The following is a 23,345-nucleotide window of genomic DNA, read 5'->3' as shown; positions in this document are numbered from 1 at the left end:
CCATAACATGTGCAAATTTTTTGTTTTACCTTGACGAATTACGTTGGATCAATTTCAGTCCCCTGTTTTTCCCCTTCTGTCCATGAACCGACCTTCTATAATGTTTCATCAGTTGCATAACACAACTGATACCTTGTTTTTTAATCACTACTGAATTGTTAGAAACAATTAACCGGATCTTGTTGCCATGACACGTGCCGCGTAACAGTATTCGTGTTATCGTGTTGTTTCAGGATGTTTATTTCCCACTTTGTTTCACACGTGTCACAGTGGAAACATTATATGACCGTGTTAGGTCGAATTAGGATAGTTTTCTGACAAGATGCGAAAAGTTTCGAATTTCGAGGGAAGCTGAAGACACTAATGAACACGAATTTCCCCAACTTTTCGTTGCATTAACATCAACGATTCCGTTTTATATGATAACGATGCATTACTATGGAAATTAGTCCGAACGTCCGTTCTTATCTTTTCTGATGTTCAACTTTTCGAAATGTTATTCATATCAATGTAGAATATTTTATAATGGGTGGAGTATTTAGTTATCTAATGGAATATAAAAGTGAAATATTTTATATTCCTTTAGAGTAAAAGATTGTTCTTTAAATTATTGATTGCCGCAAAGGGTTATCAATTACTGATATCTAAAATATAGGATAATTGAAATGGGATGAAAAAAAAAATTCTGAATAAAGGTATTATTTTATTAATAATTCAAGGTAGAAATTGAAAAGCTTTAATTTACAATTTAACTCCAATTATTAAGGGTATGAATAATTAATTTTCACATTTAAGTTTTTTAATTGTTACCTTGTATTATTAGTGTAATTCAAAGTTTGGCATCAAATTATAAAATATCAAACAAAATTAATTAAAACTCTATTAATATTTTTCTTTGTTTGTTTGTTTCAGGTAAGAGACATCGATCAGCTGCTTCGAATTCCTCGCAGTTTCATCCATTTCATTCTTCTTCGGTGAGTCAATCGATATTTTTATTAATGGCAAAAGTTTAAATTGCTCCCTGTATAATGGTTATATTAGTGAAATGCGACCAACTATTCCGTCAAGGCAAACGCCATTACCCTGTTGACCTTAATAATATACTTATGATAGTGATTTATGCAGACACAGGGACACCATGTTATACGTGATCGATTTTTCACGCTATTGTAGATCGAATCATTTGTTTTTTTAAGATCAATGAGATTATATTATTGACGCGACACGCGAACTCGTTTCAAAGAGATAGTTTGTTCTTGATAAACATTTAATGTCGCGTTTCAAGCTAGAGTTAAAACGTTATTAAGTGAATTTTATTTAGTTTCCTAGGATTCAAAAGCAAATTTATATGAAATCGGCTTTGAAATATAAATTTTTAATTTATTAGGCCGTTGCATATCAAATGAATGATTCTTGAACATACAGTGTCTAATGCAATTTGATGACATAAAAGTATCTCAAAATAACTCTTATGACACATCAATTTAAAGCTTAAAGTTTAACGAACATAGCTATATAAAGGTTTCACCAATATTCTTAATACAAAATTACTGATTCTTTATTGACACAAACGATGAATCAACCAATTCACAGTTTAGTATCCTCGTACTAAATTATTCATTGCAACGAAGAATCAGTCATTTTACATTAAGATAATCAATGGAACATCTGTGTAACTATTTTTATTAAACTTTAAACTGTAAATTAGTGTATCGCAAGCGCAATTTTATGATAATTTTATATGATGAAATCGTGTCAGAATATTTTGAATGCAATTATAATCATTTCAAATGTTCTAAGTTAGTCACACATTTCATTTACAATAATTTAGTTTTACTTTTGAAAACAAAGCTTGTTTTAAAAATTTTTTAATACCTTTGACCAAAACGTGCGAAACCGTAAACGAACGGTAACAGTATTACATACACGTTGGATATCGGATAAACGTGTTCGGAACGAATATTCGAAATCTATGGTTCTGAACGACAATATAGTTTCAATTTTGTTGCTTTAATTATACGTTTTCATATTGCTGACCGTACACAATGAAAATTTGAATTCTTGTTTGATTCATCATATCTCGTTTGTTGATGAATCTTTTATCTTGCACAGGTGAATGTTAAACAGAAACGCGAGTTTGATTAATTAATGAACAATCTGGTATATACGAAATCGTATCAAACATAGCTTATATTAATTAAAATCACCAATAATAATTTAATTTACATTTACCAGTCTTGAGTTCTTAATTTTTTTCAAATTTCTTTTGCGCCAGGTTTAATAAACATATTCATTGTAGAAGTTTTAAGAATTTTCAATAATTTTAAAAGAAAGATGGATGAAACTTTTAGATAGTTTGAACTTCAAACTGCTGTTTTTAATAAAAAGAAAATAAAGAGTTACGTTATTTCGTGTACTTGACGAATTTATAAAGTTTTATAAAAATTGGATGCAAAGTAAAATATGAAAAGTTTCCCCGCGTTGTACAAACGTATTGTGATGAAAGTATGAAAGTTTCCGAAACTTTGAGCTATTTATTCGAACAATAATGTTAACGTTACAACTTGTTTGTTTTCGGTAAATGAAACGTTTCGAGAAAAGCATTTCATGAAATTTTTAACGAATCAATGATAAAAGTACCATCCTTCGTTCCACGAAGATAATAATCGATTTTGATCACGACTGTGACCTCAATTTATGGTTCACTTGCATAAAAAAAGAATTGTCGATTAGATGGAACGATCGTGTGGAGATAAAAAAATAGAGTCAAGGGAATTGTGTTCCCGATTGCTGATATTGTGTTGTAGACTAGGAATAGAAAACTGATCGTGTAGATAGGTGATTCGATGAAAATTCAGTTTATTATTGGCAATTTGTTGGAAAAACTGTTGTAATTTAAATATTGGATTTCAGATATAATTGTTATTCATCAAATACTTGAGCTTGGTGTTAAAAAATATTTTTCTAAGATTCCATGGGAAACTTTTCAAAGTTCCAAAATTGTAATTTAGTGGCAAAATCAATGGCACTCAAAGTGCCATTAGGAAAAATCTTCAAATTTCTAAGAATAATTATAAATAATTCTTTTTTTCAAATGCTTTATTAAATTCGATTTTAATCGATCCTGATTGTTCATGTTATTTGGATGCAAGGGAAATGAGGTTTCGTTGCAGAGGCTTGATTAGAAAAACCACCATGTAAACGGGCATAGTGGCAGAGGGGGAAAATGTCCTCGGGGAAAAAAGAGGTACGCCGGAAGGTAAACTGACCAACGTGGCTGGGAATAAAATACAGGAAATAAAAGAAATGGGCTTTTCGATTGCGAACATTGTGGCGGATAGTATGAGGTCGCTGGACAGCCACGAATTCGGACGAATCAGAATAAAGCTGATCCGATTTCGAATCAACCTGATTCACTGTGCTCGAAACCGGTCATCCGATCGATCTATACCGGTCAAATTTCATTGGGAATCGATTCGTTGCGTTGCCAATCAGCAATTTTACTGGTCCTTCTTTTGTACCCTGTGTTTAATTATTTTTAATGGGAAAGAAATTGTAATTTGATGCTGATTTCTAGCTAACAATTTCATTTTAATAAAATGAATTTTTGAATCTTTGAAAATTTTAGCTGATTACAAATAAAATTAGAAATATTAATACTGTAAATTATTAATTAATTCTCAAAAAGTAATATTATTATGGAACTCTAAATTTTATTTTAAAAATCCTAGGTATTGTAATTAATATAGAGGTTCTTAATGATTTTTTATAACTTTTAGTTATCAATTTACAATAAAATTAGAAATCAAAAATAAGGTGAAAGGTAGAAAACCTATAACTATAAAAGAACACAGGTCTTGTTTCATTTGCCATTGAAAAAGGCAGCTCAATTTGATTTTCTTTCTACTTAAAAGCCTCTCTGCAATAAAATTAACCTGGACAAAGGAAAATGATTTAACAACCTCTTTACCTTTACCTAGAATAAAATTATTCTTCTCTAATTCTAAAAAATTTCTTTTCAAATACTTCCATGCACTTTATCAATTGTACGTCTATTAACGAAAGGGGTGTGGAATCAAAAAATTCCTTTGAAACATGTGTCATTTTAAAAAAGGATTTAATCATCGTGGCGCACGAGGAAAAGAGATTTTCCTAAGCGAAACAGACGAAAATCCAGTTCGATATTAAATATTCACGGGCGGTTTTATCTACCCTCCGGGATACAGTGCTTTTATGAATGTCCCTGTTTAAGCTACACTTTTCAGATCTGTATAGAGTCGGATCATTTTGCTCTTTTTCGCCACGTTCCAACTTTTTTACAACTTCCTTCCACCCGTTGCCCCATCCAGTTCATCAAATTCCTTGCCGATTTTTCACAGTTACGAATTTACGAGCCGAACCCTCTCACGTTTTGTTGCATATATGATTGTTTTACGAGGAAATAAGTCAAACGCGGATTGCGTTTCCGTTTCAGTCAAATGTTCACGAGATTCTATCTGTTTTTTTTTTAACAAAAAGTTTTTGCTCGACTTGGCAGAAATAGAAGTTGCATGAGTTATTACAAAGTTTAGGACACATACGAATTTTTGTTCGAATAAAAGGTTCACTTCAACAATTCAATAATTGTTAATACGTTAATGACAGACGATACAATTTAATTTTGGAGAGAATTAAATAAAAATATTATTTCTATTTAATAAATTGAAAATGGATTACAGTTATCCTATGATCTATAAAGATGGAGGATTGACGACCTTTCTTTTAATCGAGTATTTTAAAATTAATGTAGTTATTAGGTTCATATTGTTCATTAAAGTATAAATTGGTTCTGCTTCACCAGTGATCGTGGCTTAATTCATTGAGCGAGCTTAAATGCAACTCGTCGATGTAAGTGTTAGTCTTTCAGCGTCCACTCACGGGGATTTCAAAGCTAATTAACTGAAATCATTATCCGATGAGGCTATTCTCAAACACGCTGATTATCCGACCGTTTAATCGGCTTCCGGCGAACGTGCTGAAAACCCAGAACAAATCAACTTCCTCTTGTTTTTGATTTCGCGCTGCTTTAAGCGACCGCTAATGATCTTATCGCATTTCATTGAAATCGACCGGTCAGATTTTTCTTTTTCCACAAAATTTCCATACATATTGGAAAGATAATATTTTTAAATGTAGAAAATGGAAATAAAAAAGCAGCCTTCGTTCGTTAAAATATATACTTTAGAAATGTTAACATTGAATTTTATGTGATTTTTAATTACGATAATTAATGGTCTACTTCTCGTTTCATATTTTAATATTTTCTATTTAAGAAGCTGCTGAATATTAAAGTTGATATTTCACCAAGTGAGAAAAATAGAAATAACAGAATTAAAAAGACCATCTCTGAAAGATGAGACTTAAAACGATCGACAGAGTCTGGTTGCAATTAGCATCGTTGAAAGGGACACTTTGCACCAGCTACGTAAGTTTTCCACGCGAAATTAAGCCGTCCCTCAAACTGAACGTGCACGGGCATCCATAAAATTCATAAAGCGTGCCGTAAAACGGAAGAGTCGCATTAAAGCCGGCGTTACCGTGTTTCAGAGAACCGGCAACGTTCCCTCACTCACTTTTAATTAACCCCGCTCCGCCCAGCCTGAATACACTTTTAGTCGATAAAAAATAATCCTGCCAATCAAACACCACTGAAATTAACTGGCAGACACTAAACGTCGACGAGGATTCCTGGTGGAAATTCGAAAATAAGTTTTCTGGATGGCGATCCATTCCAATGCCCTATCATGATAAATAATTCGAATGTATGACTCATTATTTTTAAAAAATTATTAACTTTTCAAAATTAAAGAGAAATCTTGTAACGAAGGGTTAACTGATGCGAGGATCGTCTGAAATTTTGTCGAATCGAATAATTAATGGTAGATAATTATTTAATTAATGATTCATGGCTGTTAAAGTTAAAATTGAAGCTAAACTCAATTTTCAACGGTACGCAAAATACGATCATTTAATTTTATCACATTTCAACTGTAAATTATGCGAGGAACGTGATTCGATATTGAAAGACAAGGGGTTGAAATAATTACAAGGGAAGAATAATGTTCGATGAAAAGGCAGTGAGCGAAATCAGTGGTGTTGTAAACGGATAACCAGTCTACGATTGATCGAAACTGCAAATCCAATCGTTGGGTAGACAAATTATGCGACTGGTTAGAGCGCGCTTAGCTTGCCTTCAGTTTCGCTCAATCTGTCTTTCGTGAGTTTCTCGCAAACCTGGCCACATTGGCCACAAAATCGATTGCGATAAACCGGTTAACGATTACACGATCGTGGTTACAGGTTCACGAGAGCGAATCGCTACCAAGAGATCGTTGATTCCTTTGCTTTTCAGTAAGAGTTAACGGCGAAGTAACTGGAAACGAATCGAAGAAGTTGATTGATTGTTAACTTAGTCCTTCAGAAATTTAATCATTTTTTATCCGGAAAAATCGTGTTTGATTTGATTGATTTTCTTTTGCAATTCTATAAATCTCCAGAGTCATCAAAGTCAAAATTATGTAATGCAAAGTAATCAACATTTCTTATTGAAAGGTAAACGTTTTTGCAATTTTCGAACTGGTTAATTTTTGTCTAACCATTTTTTTTTCAATCTACTGGAAATACAGAAAAAATCGCAGTACCTGTTATAGTATTTAATTTACTGTTTCAATTTCGTTGTGGTTTACGCCAAACGTGGTACAGGGTTTTTTTATAGAATTTTTTTATTCAATTATATAGAATTGGATTTCTCAGAATTTGTGTCTGTTAGGCAGAATTTTGTCCTTTTATTTGTTTAACCTAGTACAGTTGTTAAACTCTTTTTCTGTTTCACTGTTGGAGTTATTAAATATTTCTATTTTGTCGTTGGTTGAGATTTTTATTTAAATGTCTAACGATGGCATTATTTTTTTTTTTAACAAACAGTTCTTTTGAAGATTGCAAAGATATCAGTATTTTAATTAATCATAAATTTTCATAAATTTTTTATACAATACGACAAACTTTTTCTAAAAATCATAATTCATGCAATTTCATTTATATTTTTCTTCTTTGCAATAAACTACAGCATCTGGAATTTAGTTTTAATTCGTCTCGTTATTTACGTACGTGGCTGAGATGATTTTTGCGATAAACGATGCAAATATTTGTCCCCAATTGGAACGAGCTCGATGGTAAACAGCTGGTTCAATAACCACCGCAATATAATGAATCTTCACGCCTGTCTTAATCATGATTTGTTCTGCAATCATTTCCTGCTAAAAATGACTGTCACGAGAATGTTGCGAGTAATTTGCATCCATTTAACCAATGTTCTTTTAGAATTTTTTAAAACAAATTTATTTAAGATGTAAATTAGTGTATTATATTTTGCTTATTTATCTTTTCTTCGTTAAAATTATTATCAATCCTAATGCAAAAAAATGAGTTGAACTACTAATTAGAATTATTCTCAAAAGTCATAATTGCGTTCATTGTTTGTGTGTTCTAAATAGTTTTATTTGAACAAGGAATAAAGTCATCGTACCAGAAATCGAGGACAGTTACTGTCTGGCCATATCTCAGTGGAATTTAGCTCGTTAAATATTTGATGAGTACATTGGGAGCCAGTGTAATGACTTCTATCACAGAAAAGTTTGAACATCTTCGTACATTTAATTGCTTTGCTAAGAGGATTTCCACGTAGTATCTGATCTATTTCTTAAAGAAACACCATTTGTCGTTGGTCTAACTAGATTCGGTACAACTGTTGGAAACAAGAACAGCAAGATAATAATTTTCTAGGCCAATTTTCAGGAAACATTGTTTAGTATAGAAAATACTCGATGAGTTTTCTTTTGTTATTCACAATATTTGCGAAGTACAAATTTTAATTAATAATTTTTGGCCATTTAGTCTTCTAAATTAAAAAATTGATGGATAAATCTAACAATAAATTCTTAATTCTATTATTATTTTTACTACAGTTTCTCTATTGAAAATTTTGTCTCATTGAGATTACAGTAGACTCTCGTTATATTGCCGCGAATGGGGTTGCAGCTGTCAAATTTTGCAAGCTTCCAAACTTTCAATTAGAGGAGAAAATTAAAATAAAAATGCAAATCGCTCACATGGCAATATAACGAGGGTCTACTATATATCAATAATGTTCCAATACAAATTTTTATTATTTGCTATGATTTATAATTCAAAATAAAAATACTAATAAATGCTAAATACACTTGATTTCGATAGAGCAGGAATTTCAATTTCAAAGTATTTTTTATACATATAATTACGTTTGAAATTACAGCTATGTTTAGTTAGGTTTCCTCTCGAATTTTAAAAGAGGAAATTCGACCTCGATGTTCACGTTTCAGAGGATCCAGGATACCAAGCACTCGACGTTCTAAAAAATTCTCCACGACATGGATGGTTGCAACTCAAAGCAACCAAAACTTGGTAAATTTCTGATATTCGAACATCAGCGTCCTGTGATACCACCGCTAAAGTATCATTAAAGATTCAAACAAACGTACCTCTAGCTCTGAATATTAAAAACAAAAATGTTAGGAGTAACAAATATTAAAATACTTTGAAAGAAACAAATTTCTAAGAATATTGAAACAGAGGAGCTTCAAAGCAGCATTCCTTTGTGAAATGAATTTTTTCAGCATAGTAGAGTGAGGAAATTCGAAAGTGGCACCTTTCAATTCCTACATTTTGCTTCTCCATCGAAAATAATGTTTCCACCCCATCGACATTCTTTTCAAATTGATATCTCTCTGAACTTTCTAAACGTCAAAGCAAATGAATTGCTATTCAAGAGCTATTGAAGTCAACAGAAAATATTAATTTTTTATCCAGTAAAGGGGACGAATAACGTTTCATTAAATTTTTCCAATTACCACACTGCACGCAACGTATAATTGCGGGAGTGCATGTGCAACCGTGAGCGGTGGATTGTGTTCCCCTTTATTTTTCCATTTTTTTTTCCACAATGTCGTAATTAACACATTCGAGGGCCTAAACGAGCGGAAATCCGGTGGCTCGCGACAGGGTAATTTTTCAAACGCGAGGTCGTGTTTCCATCGCGCGATTCATCGGTGGAGAACGTTTATCGTTTCTTCTCACGGACACGACAGATTTACACGCTTCGAAACGTTCGCATCAGCAAATCACGAATGACATCCACTCAATATTCTCTTTTGAAAATTTGCAAACAACTCGTTGGTGATTGATCTTCGAATCAAGTCGATATTCATTCGAAGTCGTAAATTGAAATGAAATTAACTGAGAAATTAATTGAGAAGAAAAGGCAACTAAATTAAATTAAAAGCTGCAATTAAATTTTGAGGATATTAGTTTGGATAAAAATTGCTAATAGCAAACAAATATTTTAGTGAAAAATATATTTATCCCTCGAAATTCTAGCGGATAGTCCTTAATTCCTTTCAATTAGTAAAACGCTCGGCTCGGTTTAATTTGCGCGAACGAGTCCTTCGCTTTTAGCCTTGGATTCCAGTTTCATATCTCCCTCTAACTGAATTAGCAATTGTTCTGTGCGAAGCGCATTGAATCCACCGCGGCTGAAAGCGAACCGGCCTGTTTCAGCCCTTCCTTCCGCTCGCAATTCTATACTCGCCATTGCAACTTTTCTCCTCCTACTGTTTCATAGGTGATTTGTCCAACTTTTAATCTGAATTTTTCTTGGATTCATAATATCCAGTTACACTCGTGACGCAACTTATTTGAAAGAGGACGTATTTTATTGTTACATTAGGAAATGAAAAAATTTTGGTGCATTTTGTTAATTAAAAATGAACTCTTAATTTGCCTTTCTTTTTATTTAGTCAAGATAGAAAGCATAAGAGTTTATAAAAATGAATTTGATTTGAAAATAAATAAGTTAATTAAAAATTATTGGAAATTTAATAAAATTAAAATTAAAATCTTAAAATATCCATTGATTCCAATAATTGTTAACTTTTTTATCTAGGTACTTAAGAAATCCTAAAGACCAGTATTAAGTACCTCATTGATTAAAATAATCAATTTCCTTATAATTAAATATATTTTGAAGAACAATGCTTATCTTCCTTTCTATATTTTTCAATATCGTTGTTCCAAAGAAAATCTTGGTTAAATGATGCATGGGCAGAAAATTTCGAACAAACTTGAGATATCCTGGATTGTATACTCAATTGTGAATGGATGAGTTGGAGTTTAAAGGTGCTTTTTGGATGGCTTTAAAACGATTTCCGGGGATTCCTTGAGGCGGCGCGTTTCAAGTAGTTGCTAAGTTGTAAATCCGATTTCCGAGCAGTTAGTAGGATATAAATTTTCCTTTCTGGAAATTCTTTGAATCGTTGAATTGGTCGAACAGTTTTGTTCCTCGTAAATTTCACCTTGTTCTGAACATTTTACTTTCGAAGATCGTTCTGGTTTATGTGAAATAATTCTGAATTTTTATTTCAATTTTCCAAATATTCCCTCTACCTTGATGATTGGATCGTTTAATAAATCAAATAAACGTGATAAAATTGAATCTTTTAAATAATTTTATTATCATATTAAATTGATAAAAATAATATCGATATTTTGAAATTTAATGCGTGGAATAATAATTTTAAATATTTTGAAATTAATTTTATATTGAACTTTGATAATTATACTTTTAATAGTATTATATATCTTGAAATAGTTTATTTTTGTACAAAATCGCTTCGTAGTATTTCGTTTCTGTAGAAATCTCAAAGATAGAAAAATTCCATTATTCCGGTTAAAGCGATTTCACGGTTATATAAGATTTTTCAAAACTCCCAAATTTCAAAGTCTCGCGAGAAAAATAACATCTTCAGTCTTTTCTACAAAAGGATTTACAGCCCAGTGAATTACATTCTGCGGGTTGGAAAAGGATTTTTCTCCTACATCTTTATCCTATGATCCCGATTACAATTCTGAGACAACAGAAAGCACACAATTTTCGTTGGAAAAATTGATCAGTTATAAAAGTAAAAATTAATAATCTTAATTTAATCCAAATTGGAAAAGACATAGGAAGAACAAAAATAAAATGTCGAACATCTGTAGCTACAAAATTGTAATTTATATTTCTATTGAAATGTAGAACGTTTAAATTGTTCTATTGTTATTTCACAAAGAATTTCCAGTGATGTGGCGTCGAAAGGGATAAAATTCGTTAATCTTGACAATCCATCGGTGGAAAAAAAATAAAAAAATAAAAACAGCGACCGTCGGCGTAAAGTGCACGTAGTAGTAAAGCAATCAATTTTCGGTGCAGCTTCGGTATTTCATTGAAACAATGAAAATCGAGTTAAAGGTAACGCGCACGTTCGCGCTTTAGGGATTGCCGTTTACGTGTCCCATCGGGGGAAAAACGAAAAAATAACTGGTAGCCCTGATTCTGTAAAAGTTTCACGTGTAAATCCTTCCCCGCGTGAAACCGAACTAAATCCTCACGGCTCAGCCGGCAAAGCCGTGCAAACTAAATTATGAATGTTCCCTCTATTTCTCATTAAACAATTTCAAGGAATAATTAAGACGGATCTTTACAATTTTCACGAAACATCATTAATTTTCTGTTATTTCTAATTGAATTTGCAGGCAATATTTCTTATTCATTTTGGTTTCAATTTTTAGTAAAATGTAATTATTAGAAATATTGATATTTGTTTTGAATAAATATTTCAATAATCAATAGATATGTTTTAATTTGGTATGATTTGAATTGTAAATATTTTGGAAAATTAATATTTTCATTTATAAAACTTAATTATTATCACAAATAACTAAGTTCCATATTTATTATAATATCTTTTAAGTAATTTAAGATAAATAATTTTTATTCGTGTAAAAATTAAATTATTTTCATTGTTTAGGACTATGTATCATGATTAATTCGGATAATCAAGATTGCACTGTATTTTCATTAACGAAATGTAGGAAGTGATAAACGCGAACAAGTAGAAGTATTAAAGATTTCATTGTCGCTAGAAGGGGCTTTAAATTGGCCCTCACGTAGAGGGAGTTTAATTACAAATCCCTCATATTAGAAGCGGTCGATACAAAGGGCTATTGCGGAGGGCAAATAGCCAGAGGCTTCTTTTCGACCTCGAATCGCAGTTTCCGGTTCCATTCACAACAGGCTGCGTTATTTAAATTTAAATGCGAAAGGGTGGTCCAGGCAACTGGTGGATGCTATCAATGACACAAAAGAATTCCAAATTATCGATATCTGATTGCGACCCTTTATCCTGTCGTCAAAATGCATGAATGATTTTAAACTCTTGACGTTTCATCGGCTCGATTTCTATTTATTTGAGAATTTTTTTGGCATTCCGTTGAATGAAGTTTTTGGTGTACTTTTGAAATAGAGAAGAAAAACACGATCGATGGGTTATCGTATCAACGAAATATCAGGTTCTTGAATGTTAATACAATGATTGACAAATTGAAAAACAAAATAATTTTTTATTCGTGGAAATTAATTCATTGCTTATTTTTAAAAATTTATTTTTCTTCCAGTTGCCGGTCCTTTTATATATTCAGAATTAATTAAAACTTTGATAGATTAATCACAGCTGTTAATTCTTCGTGTACCACAAATTGAGTTTATAAATTCATCAATACTTCGTGAATTTCATTTCCCGATGATTTCGTATTCAGATTCTTCCCTCTAGCGCACAATCGACGCTCAATTAACGAGTTAATCGCGTAACTAACACCAGTCAGCCGAGCAAAGGCTTCGATCACCCTCTGGTAATAAACTAGCCTTAATTTAGGGCGGTTAATATGCACGGGACGTGCTTCAGCAGGACGTGCATCTTTCGTAACTTAGGCGAAGGAACTTTGGTGCCCTTATGGGAGACGGGCGCAAGATTACAGGACTATGGGAAAGCGTTATTTAGCTCGCTCTGTAATTACAGCCAGTCTCGTGAGCTTTCTGTCCTGCTGTGTATACGTGTGTGTACTGTGTGTTTCGCACAGCTTTTGTCGTGATTTACATCGCTACTGTCCCGTTGAAGGATTACGGAACAGATGTTTCCTGTGACAAGAAGGTTCTAGTTGTAATAATTTAAACTTTCATCGTTACTATCGTAAACTTTCTAAAATTTCTTTCGTTCACTTATCGGATTCGTACAGTTTAGATTGCGAATTATGACTGACAGAAGTTTCTGCTGGTAATAAATTCCGAAGAATGATAAGCATTCTTCTGACTCTCTGTCCTCGTTCGGTGTCATCTTCTCTAGGCAGAATTTTCGTGAACCAGGTCAATGTTTCGCGGCGGTGCGAACTGGATCGAACGTCGTGTCCCAGGAGTGCTGGCACATCGCCCAGAAACGTATTATGTCCCGTCGACTGAGGTTCCGCGGCATCGCTACGGCACTGCCAACGGAATCATCGCGAACACCACGCTCGATTTCCGGGATAGGAAATTTCACGACTTCCCGGCTAACGGTGGTACACGCGCCGGGGTTGTCGTTTAGGGTGCGCTTTTATCAACATTCGTTCGCTCGACACGAATTTTTCACGAATATCCCCGGGAAAGCTGGGAAAATTTATCGAGGTTACTTCGAACAATCTTTGGAACATTCGTATCAATGAAATATGAGACTTATGGTCCATTCATGTTACTTTTTAAGTAGTATCGTTTCAGATTTATAAAAATAAATTTTGCAGATCAGAAAATTAATTTTTTGCCAAATTTTAACTCGGCTGAAATCTGAAATGTTTAATTAGAAAATTTATACATCTTTTTTTCTGAAGTACCTTTGAATAAAAATTGTCTGTTCAAATGGATAGAAACTGATGGTCTGTCAAACAGAAGATTGGAAAAAATCTCCGCGATCACGCTTCTTTTCTCTATTTCCAATCAATCAATGTTAAAGTAAAAACTTGGTTGGACCGTCGAATTCAGCGGATCCTAGGTTGGATCGATCGCGAACAGAGCGCCACTTCACCGAGTAAACTTTGAACGATCGTTCAGAGTGACACTAGTCGAGTAGCCATCGAATAATTTTTCGTAATTGAATCCTATTGGTCAAGAATTATAAGGGTCCTCGAGTGTTGACAGGAGCCGTTGCTGAAACTCGACGTCCTTTTTGCACTGTCAAAAGCAACCAGGGTGGAGTTTGACGCGAAACGAAAGGACGATATGACCCCCCACGTTCGACATAGATTGATGAGTATTCGTGAATTGCGTGTTCCGATTCCACACGAACGATCATCACGGCGTCATGTTGCGTTCGATTGCATGCAATTCCCAGATGAAATTTTGCACCGTGACTCGATGTATCCTCCCCGATATCAGTCAGTAATTTTGTCCTTTTTCTACTTTTAGATTTCTATTCAAAATATATTTTTTTTATGGTGATTAGATTTGTCAAAGAAATAGAAATATGTTTTCAATTGCATTTATTTGCATAGTTCAATTCTTTTTTTATTGAGTTGCATTGAAAAATAATATTTAAAGAAAAGATCTAAAATTTAGAAAATAAAAATTAAATTTATAGAGTAATACATATTCTATAAATAAATTGTGTTTTATTATTTTACAAAAGTATTTATTTATTTTTGGTTTTGTTTTTTGCATTCATATTTGTCTGATAATATTTCATTCCTTAATTAAAGGTTTTCCTTAGAAAGGCTACTAATTAATTCATTAATTGCGACGGACTGATCTTTCGAAAGTGGAGTTTGCCTAACAGCTTAAACTATCACACCGTCTACATCGCTGTCTGATCAATCATTAAAACGAATCGACTGTATCGTCTTAGCGCAACGGGTAATTAATTTTGCCTCAGCTTTAGCATGTCACTTACGCTGTTCGAAACCTCGATGCAAATGTGAGTCGATCGTTGCTTTAAACGAGTTCGACGTCAGATGGTACGACGAGGCTTCAGCTAGGTTTTGGTTAGGTCTCCAAGTTTATCCAAGCCGAAAACTCCTTTACTTACTAATGAGAAGCTAAAACGAAGAAATGATGGAGATTACGGTAGAAGGCGTTTTGTGTCTTTTGAATAATTAAATGATTTTGGTCGTGAAATTTATATTTCAAAAAGTGGGAGATTTTTAATAATACTCATCATTAATCATGTAATTTTATTCTCAATAATGCCTTTTATAAACACCCATGTCTGACAAAAAATCGTTTTATACTACTTACTCCTATAAAGAACATACGGATATTTGATCTTTTTGAAAGCAAAATTCTCTTTTCTAGTATCTCAAATTTCTAAATTTAAAATTAAAAATCCAAGTCCAAGATAATATTAAATGTCTTTAATGTGCCATACCACTTTACACAGATTTGCATTAAATATTTTTTGAATTTTAAATAAATTTCACTTGTCTTGCTCATTTTGAATAATTAAAAGATAATCAGTGAAAAATTCAAAGAGAAGGAACAATTTACAAATAAAACAATATACCAGTCATCTTCTTTTATATTCAGATTGCTTTTTTATTTCTTATGAAATCTTTTTATCCTCGTCCCCTCATTAGTCAGCGAAGGGCTGAATCTGTTCATTAAGTTGAAGAACAGAAGCGAAGTTGGTAATAACGACATGTCTCGAAAGATTATCAGATTTTCCATTATGTCCCTATAATATCGCTCGTCTGTTAGTTAATTGACCATCTCTCGCTATTGATGTTGCCTGATCGATTACGCCTTGTAATACATACATACGTTACAATGTAATCTACCCTTAATTACGCTGGTAATTAATATACTCAGAACAGAAATTGGTTTGATATAATTTTCTTCTGTGCTTCACAATATTTAATATATCCGTATTTATGGAAATATTTGCAAGCTGTTGCAAATTAAACCCATCGATCTTTTCTGAGTGTAATATTCCTCATCAAACTTTTCAATATTGGAAAGTGAATTAACTTGCAGTTACCAATTCTACAAAATTAAATTGTTCAATTCTGCATTTGAAAAATTTAATATTTGCAATATTAATATCAAGAATAATGATTTAATAAATATTAATTTTCTGCAAATTTAATATTGATATTTTTAATATTATCCTCCAATTCAAAACTTAATATTTCAATGTTGAAAATGTCATTTGTTTAACGCTTTTTGAATTTTATATTATACCGATTTATATTAATCCGAATTGATGTATTCATTGTTATTTGCCCCACTTGTTTCCATCCCCTGGAAATTACATTTCCAATGAAAAGATTCGAGCAATTATTTAATTCGCTTTTACAGCAACATCGTACGTGTTTTGCATTGAGAACAGCAATCCATTTAATTCCCGTTGAAGCGTTATCGATGCAAAACGATATTAAACGTTTCGTTTCAACAGTTTCGAAAGGAGTGATCGTGTTTTTTTCCCTCTCTCATTTACGAAAATGCTTTCGCCCTGTTCTGTTTACCTGGCGTCAATCAGGAATTGAATTTAGGATATTTCAACGAAAGGATCGTACACTGGCTACTCGTACGCGTAAACATGATTTGCATAAAACGATTTCGTAGCGAACTTTCATCATTACAGGCTCAATTGGCTTGGATTTTAATTAAAAGTTTCGACGAGGAGAACAGGCGATTCCGCGTGCTTGCCGTTGATTATAATCGATCATCTTTGATCATTGCATTGAAATTCAAGTTGATACTACTTTCTCTGACAAAAGTTTCTTATTTTCCGATTCTCGGTTTAATTTTTTCCTCTCTATATTGCGTGACTCGATGAGAAATAATCGTATCCGAGAAATTCAAAGAAGAATTAATTTTCTCCCCTTAGAAAAGAAACTGGGGTTAATTTGAAACTTTGATTTCCCATTTACCGTTCCCTTAATAATTTCATTGCTATTTAAATCATAGGAAATCCGAAAGGAATGAAAATTTTCATGGATAACGTAATAAAATGAAATTTCTCGTGACAAGTATTAACTCGGTAAATTCACGTGAAATCTCTTTCGCTGTACTGGAATAACGTTCGGTTTCGAAGAATGGAAGGTGGAAAAAAATTATTGTCAATAGAGAGGCAATGCTCGAGGAAGAGAATACAAGAGGAAGGGGGGGGAAAAAATGGGGAAAGAGGGAAAAGATTACAGTGTCCTGGGGTGAAATGGAGAAAACGAGGACGATGCTTGACAGAGATCGTACGACGAGAGAAACGGATGCATGCAACGCGAGAGTAGTCGAGATTTATGGATTTCGAAGCGAGTTCCTGAACCCGTCCGTACACCGAATAATACCCGACACTGTCCAATTGATCCGGACAGCCGCTGAATTCGTCCACGTAAATTCTCGTCGTGGTAGTATTTTTTTTGTCCCCTCTTCTCACCCTACGTCCTCCGTTTGCCACCAAAATGGACCTCGTTTCAGGTGACAAGCCGGTGTAAACTACGGTGCGGTGGAACCGGTGACGTACAGGCAGACAGTTCCATTAATACTGTTCTACAGAGCTTGTTTGGAATTAATCACAAGACTCCAGCCTGGATTGATTTTCTTGGCTTCCTTATTATTCGTGATGAATTTTTGGGGGTGGGTTTAGTTGGTCGATGAATTTTCTTTGTGCTTAGGTAATAGGTATGGTGATTGCTCTGGGAGTAATTAGAGGAAATTCTGAATTGCATTAGTGTTATGTTAATTTCATGAGGTAGCAAGTGGGAAATTTAACTCAAACTTAATTTCATAACTTGGATTTAATTTTAACTTCATTTTGATCCAATTTTAATTTAACTTCGATTTCACTTTGACTTAACTTTGGGTCACCTTTGGCTTTAATTTAACTTTAATTTCTGGGGGGTAATTATTTTTTAGTGCCATTATTTTACTTAACTACCACTTTATCAGTGGTAATTTTTAGAATGTCATTAAAATAGTAAATTAAAATTTTTATTTCGAAAATTACCTAGTTTTGTTGTTAATTTTGATTACAATAGGTCAGTATTAATTAAGCATTCCAGTGCTAAATGAATCTCCTCAGAATAATTAATTACATTCTCCATTAATTTGATGTAATGACAGAACTTTTTTATAAAACTTGAAATTTAATAACTTTTAATGTTACTTGTTTTTAAATATACTATTAAGTTAATCGATGAAACGAGACTCTAATTGCTTTTAATTAACGTCGAGGGGGGGAAAAAGGAAAGGAAGGTTACGCGAATTTCTCAGCAACGTATCATCTTTCATTAGGCTCATCAATTTCATTTAGTTGGTTGCACGGTGCTCGTTAGTCTTTTATTTCCCCGCTCTTTTTTCCCCATAATTCTCATCGCTCGCAACGTGTTCTCATTTTCCCGGTGTATCGTCAGCAATTTCTCCTGTCCCGTTTCCTTTCTTTTATTTTTTTCCCCTTCGTTTTCTTCGTTGCTGGCAGCCTCACTCGGCTCACGTCCTTCATCGTGTACGATTTTTGCGCCGGTCCATAACCTGACATTTTCCTTCCCGAAAAATCATGCTGGAAAAATGAAGAGAAAAAACATATACCGACGTCCCTGGAATCCGCAACGTGATCCTCGGTATCTCTCATGAAGTTGCTGGAGGTTTTAATTAAATTCTGTAGTCAGCAGTTAGAGATGTTTTAATTTGAATTTATTTGGATGTGTAAATTATCAAATTTATGGTAAATTAACTTTCGTTAAATTTGGAGTGTTTTCAGGAATTTTCATTTACTTTTTTTTAACATTATCATTTTTTATAACAGTGGAGTAATATTATCCATCAGAAATTTGTGCAGTTTTTACATTTTTCTTTTTGACATTATTCAAAATTTTTGCTTGTAATTTCAGCTTTAATCATAATTTTCTCTTCGCTCAGAAGTTCATTAAAATCCAATAATTAGCTATCACGTTAAGCTGATGTCGAATAAAAAATTGATGTCCAAAACCATCATTTGCTGTGAAAATATTGGTGAACAAAAATTACAAATTTTGTTTCAAAAACCAATAGCTACATCAAAAAGACATAATTAATCTTCAATATTTTCTATCTACTCCTTCTCACAACTAACAGAATACTCTGTTTCTATTTGTTCTTCTTTTCAACTTAACCCGTTATACCTTGGTTTTCCTTTATCTCCCGGGATTTTTCCGCAAGCTTCACGGAAAAGCTATGGGTCTATTCGAACTGAGATGGGTTTGAAGGGGAATTGTTTCGGGTCGAAACTTTTCCCACGACAAAACCAACGAACTTTGGTAAGGATCAGTTAATTAATGCTCTCTGCCACGACGAAAATTGGAATATCAACACGTTGAAAGTCCCAGGGGAATCGATGAATCAACCTTTTACGACTCGAAGGAAATTTTTGTAGTAAACAAAAATGAATTTTCCATTCATTTAACTTAATTGATTCCGGAATCAAGTGTTAATCAAAGTAATGATGTGTTAGAGAATATTAAATTTAAATCAACTGTGTTATTATAATATTTTTCTATTATAATTATAATAATTTTACTAATAATTCTACTATAATTTATTGCTGTTTTAATATTTCTCTTTTTTAATGAAAAGAAATAAAAATACTGTTTAATTACAAATGAAATGAGCAAAAGGTATAATATTCTAGAGCTGATTTTCACGTGTGCCAGCAAAGCTGTAAAAAGAAACCCGAAATGAAATAAGTCACCATTGTGTATCCCAACTTTGCCTTAACAAAAATTTCATTTTCACACGTCGAATCTGGATTTACACCTATCTGAAAGAATAAATCTCTTTCCACGATTCGCTGGCCCGGGTTCAAAGATCGTATAAAATGATAGAGAGGGACGGTGTTAGAAATTGTGCCTGGAAAAGGTTTACGATGCAGTTGTGAAACGTATCTATGCTAGAATTCAATAATTTTTTAGTCAATTTCGACCATTACCTTTCAATCAGTGTCAGTTCCAAGTTTAGCAATTCTTCTACACTTCATACTTTTTATTTTATCAATTTTTTTTTAAATTATTTTATACGTATAAAAGTTGCCAGTGATTTTATAAATGTTTTTAATACATTAATTGTTTAACTTGGCACATAATGATATGGTTTAATAAAACTTTTGTAAATTAATTTTTCCAGTAATTTTAATTTTTGATTTAATCTACTTTCACAGTTTAAAAAGTGAAAAATACTTATTAAAGATGTTCAATATTATATAAAACAAAATATTTAAAAAATTTCATGCAGCAGATTTACATCATATGCACTGAAGGGTTAATTGTTTGATTAACATACGTATGTCCGACTAATCGTAGACTCGTTTCACTTAAATTTCCGCATTGTTAACCGCAAGAGTTATAATCGTGGTGGTTTTAAAGATTTCGACAATGCGTATGTGTTACAATAAAAAACAATAATCATTCTACTCTGTAGTGTCTTTTAAATGAGAAAAGGAAGCGGAAAAAAAATTGCGAACCGCTTTGAAAGCCGTGGTAAAACGTTTCTCCGTTAACGCCGCCGGCAACTTTGGTTCTTGTGTGTAGTTTTTTCTGCTCTCTTTCCGGCTTTCCTCAGGTTTTCCGCTTGAAAACCGTTTTGAAAATGGAGATACAAGCTTGACGAGGATTTCGCGCGTTGAGATTTCGAAGTTTCCTCGAAAGTTTGCTAATTTTTTACATTTGTTTCACTCGTCTATTTCTCGAAAACTCTTTAATTAAACTTCTTTCGTTTGCTCTTTCTGCCGAAACTTCGGTAGTTTTCAAAAGTACATAATTTTTTAAAAACAGCGACAAAATATTCATGTTGCAACTTCTTTTGAATAATTTCTTGTTTGGCTTCTTACGGTTGCCGTTCCCTCGCTCGTTTCTTTTACCCTGCTGCAACAATGCTTGAAATTCAGGAAGTTTTGTGCGACAAATACAAGGCACGAAATGGAACATGAACACGTAACATTCTCGAGTTACCAAACTCTTTATTTTATCGTTCAAGTTTCTTATTCTGTGTAACTTTTCAAGTCAACGACCAATTAATTATTCAGTAGTCTCATATTTGATATTTGTGTATTCGAGCGAAACACTTTCTTAAGATGAATTTATTGCTCCTTGGAACTTAGAGCTCATTTAATAACAGTTATCTCCTTAACACCTTTAATTTGTGGGGTACCAATGATCCATAAAAGATAGGAGAAACTAGTGAACCATTTTAAATGTTTTGGAAATGTTTTTGAATTAATTTTTATAAAGGAAATGGGATTAATTAATTATTTTACATTACTGTGATTTATAATAATAATAGAGTATACATTCAATGCCATAATTTATGGTAATAATAATTCTTATGTAGAGTGTTATAATTTGCAATGTTTAAATTTTTATTTTAAAGGGAATTGTATTATTAACATAATTTTCTTTTTGTTGCAGGTAAGGAAACATGGAAATTGCTGTTCAACTAAATCCAGAAGAATTTCATGAACGTTGTCTAATTTGCACGAGCAATTGGCGTCGAATAACGAGCTGCAGGGTATGTAATTATCGATTGTTAATTACCGATGGCTATTATCAGGTGCTAATTACTCGGCAAATAAATGGAAAAGCAACATTACGCCAGGTGAATTGATCACAAAGAAATGTAACACAGTGTTGCATATCAAGTGGCAAGTTTCAATGATTAATACGCACCATTTTCGGCTAATTAACACAATATGACGGTAGAGTAATTAGCATATACTAGCAATAAATCGCAATGGTAATATTTTATCAACATAGTACAATGTAAAAAATGTGAAAATTATTATTTGAATAATTAGATTCTGAACAATTAAGATAAAATTAATAACAGAAATATTAACTGTATTAAAAATTAATTTCCTTAATTTTAATAATGTTCAAATTTTCAAAAACTTACAATTTCTTTGCAAACCTGAAAAAATTTAATTGACAGAACCATTTAAATTGACAGAATATATTGTCGATCGGTGTTGTTAATCTCGTTGTCAGCATCGTAGCCCTTAACTAATTGCTCTCTTAATTGCTGTTTGATTTATTTCTGTCCCGATTCACGTCTCGATACCGGATTTCCGTCGAAATTCTCGATCGAGTCAGCTTCTAGTCGTCGTTACCGATTAAACGCTGCTATCTCGCATCGGATGACAAATGAAGGGTAGCAGTATAATCCGGATAACGAGGCTACAGAATGCTCGACTACCTTGTGACTTGATCGATGAAAATTTCGGCGATGGTGCTAATCATGGACAGCCATGTCGGAAGAAACATTAACACGCTCTGATTCACTATTGATTGCGTAACATCGTTTTCATACACACATAGAACAGACTGTGGGTAAAAATATCTACCGCAAAACGCTTTGTGTCGGGGACAGAATACTCCCTTTAAAAAGAAAAATTCAATCATTCATTGTACGACGTGTGAAAATGTGCACGTGTTGATAAAAGGACAGGAATGTGTATTGTTTTATGGTATTTTTTAATTTAGGTTTGAAAAGGGTCCTTTGAGTTTATGTAATAAAATTCTGGGGCTTTGTTGGTAAAATTAAAATCAGGTGATGGAAGGGTCAGTCGTGACCCAGACCTACAAAAGATGTGCAATAAAGTATTGATTATAATTAGACACTGAAAATAAGGGTAGAAATTAATTTTTAAATTTAGCAAAGATTCTACTAATTTTCAGCTTTAATTAATACTCCTAAATTATTTAACAGTTTCAAAAGAAAGTTTTATTTTTACTTGATCGAGAATATTGAAAAGGGAAGTGGTTTTACAAATTGATAACCTTGCTCGATTTTCTGCAATTTTTCCGAAAATTCGAATAAAATTGATTGCGAACTGCGGAGTAACGTTTACTTTCCCCTTTTTCATTCGTAACTTTTATTTGAACGAAATTTTTATTGCCTTTAACCGCTAGGAATAAAAAACGTATCGATTTGACAGAGGAAAGCTACTACTATCCATTGAGTGATTTATGTTTTGAAATAGATATTTACATTCACTTTCCCGTTCCTGAAAAAATAAAATACAAAGACCATTGTGCGATGTAAATGGCAATCGATTCACAATCAGTGGTATACGATTCATTTTTATTTTGTTCACACCGTTCCCTTTTTTCATTTTTCATAAAATTTGATCAATGATGCTCAAAAAATAAATGTTTGATATGAAATATTTTTCATCAACTACCTTTGCAGAATTTTATTAATTTTCTTGATCATGTATTCATATTTCAAATATTCTGAAGTACATATTCATTTATTTTCTTTATGCAAACAGGAAATAATTAAATTCCAAGTTACTAAAAAAAAATTTTATCAATTCTTATTTTCATAACACTTCATATTTTTCGTCGTATAATTTTGCAACGGTGCATCACAGTATCTACAGTAGACTGAATTTTAATTAATGCAGAGATGA

At 32.7% G+C, this 23,345-nt stretch overlaps 1 protein-coding gene across 6 annotated transcripts in view; it reads left to right on the top strand.

The window, feature by feature from the left end:
• LOC114871266 (furin-like protease 1) overlaps window positions 1–23,345 on the top strand; it is a 177,503-nt gene that overhangs the window by 64,967 nt on the left and 89,191 nt on the right. Inside the window, exons 2-3 of one of the 6 annotated variants that reach the window (XM_046287634.1) lie at window positions 913–974; window positions 21,343–21,442. The exons of 4 other annotated variants lie outside the window; for them this stretch is intronic. In XM_046287634.1, coding sequence (XP_046143590.1) covers window positions 21,353–21,442 — 90 coding nt within the window. In that variant the 5' untranslated portion in view covers window positions 913–974; window positions 21,343–21,352. The remainder of the gene's footprint in view (window positions 1–912; window positions 975–21,342; window positions 21,443–23,345) is intronic. One more of the 6 variants, XM_046287635.1, reaches the window with a different exon arrangement.

This window comes from Osmia bicornis, chromosome 10 (genome assembly GCF_907164935.1).
Source record: "Osmia bicornis bicornis chromosome 10, iOsmBic2.1, whole genome shotgun sequence".
NCBI lineage: Eukaryota > Metazoa > Arthropoda > Insecta > Hymenoptera > Megachilidae > Osmia > Osmia bicornis.
Note: the sequence above shows the minus strand (reverse complement) of the source record. Positions and strands in the feature narration are given on the sequence as shown.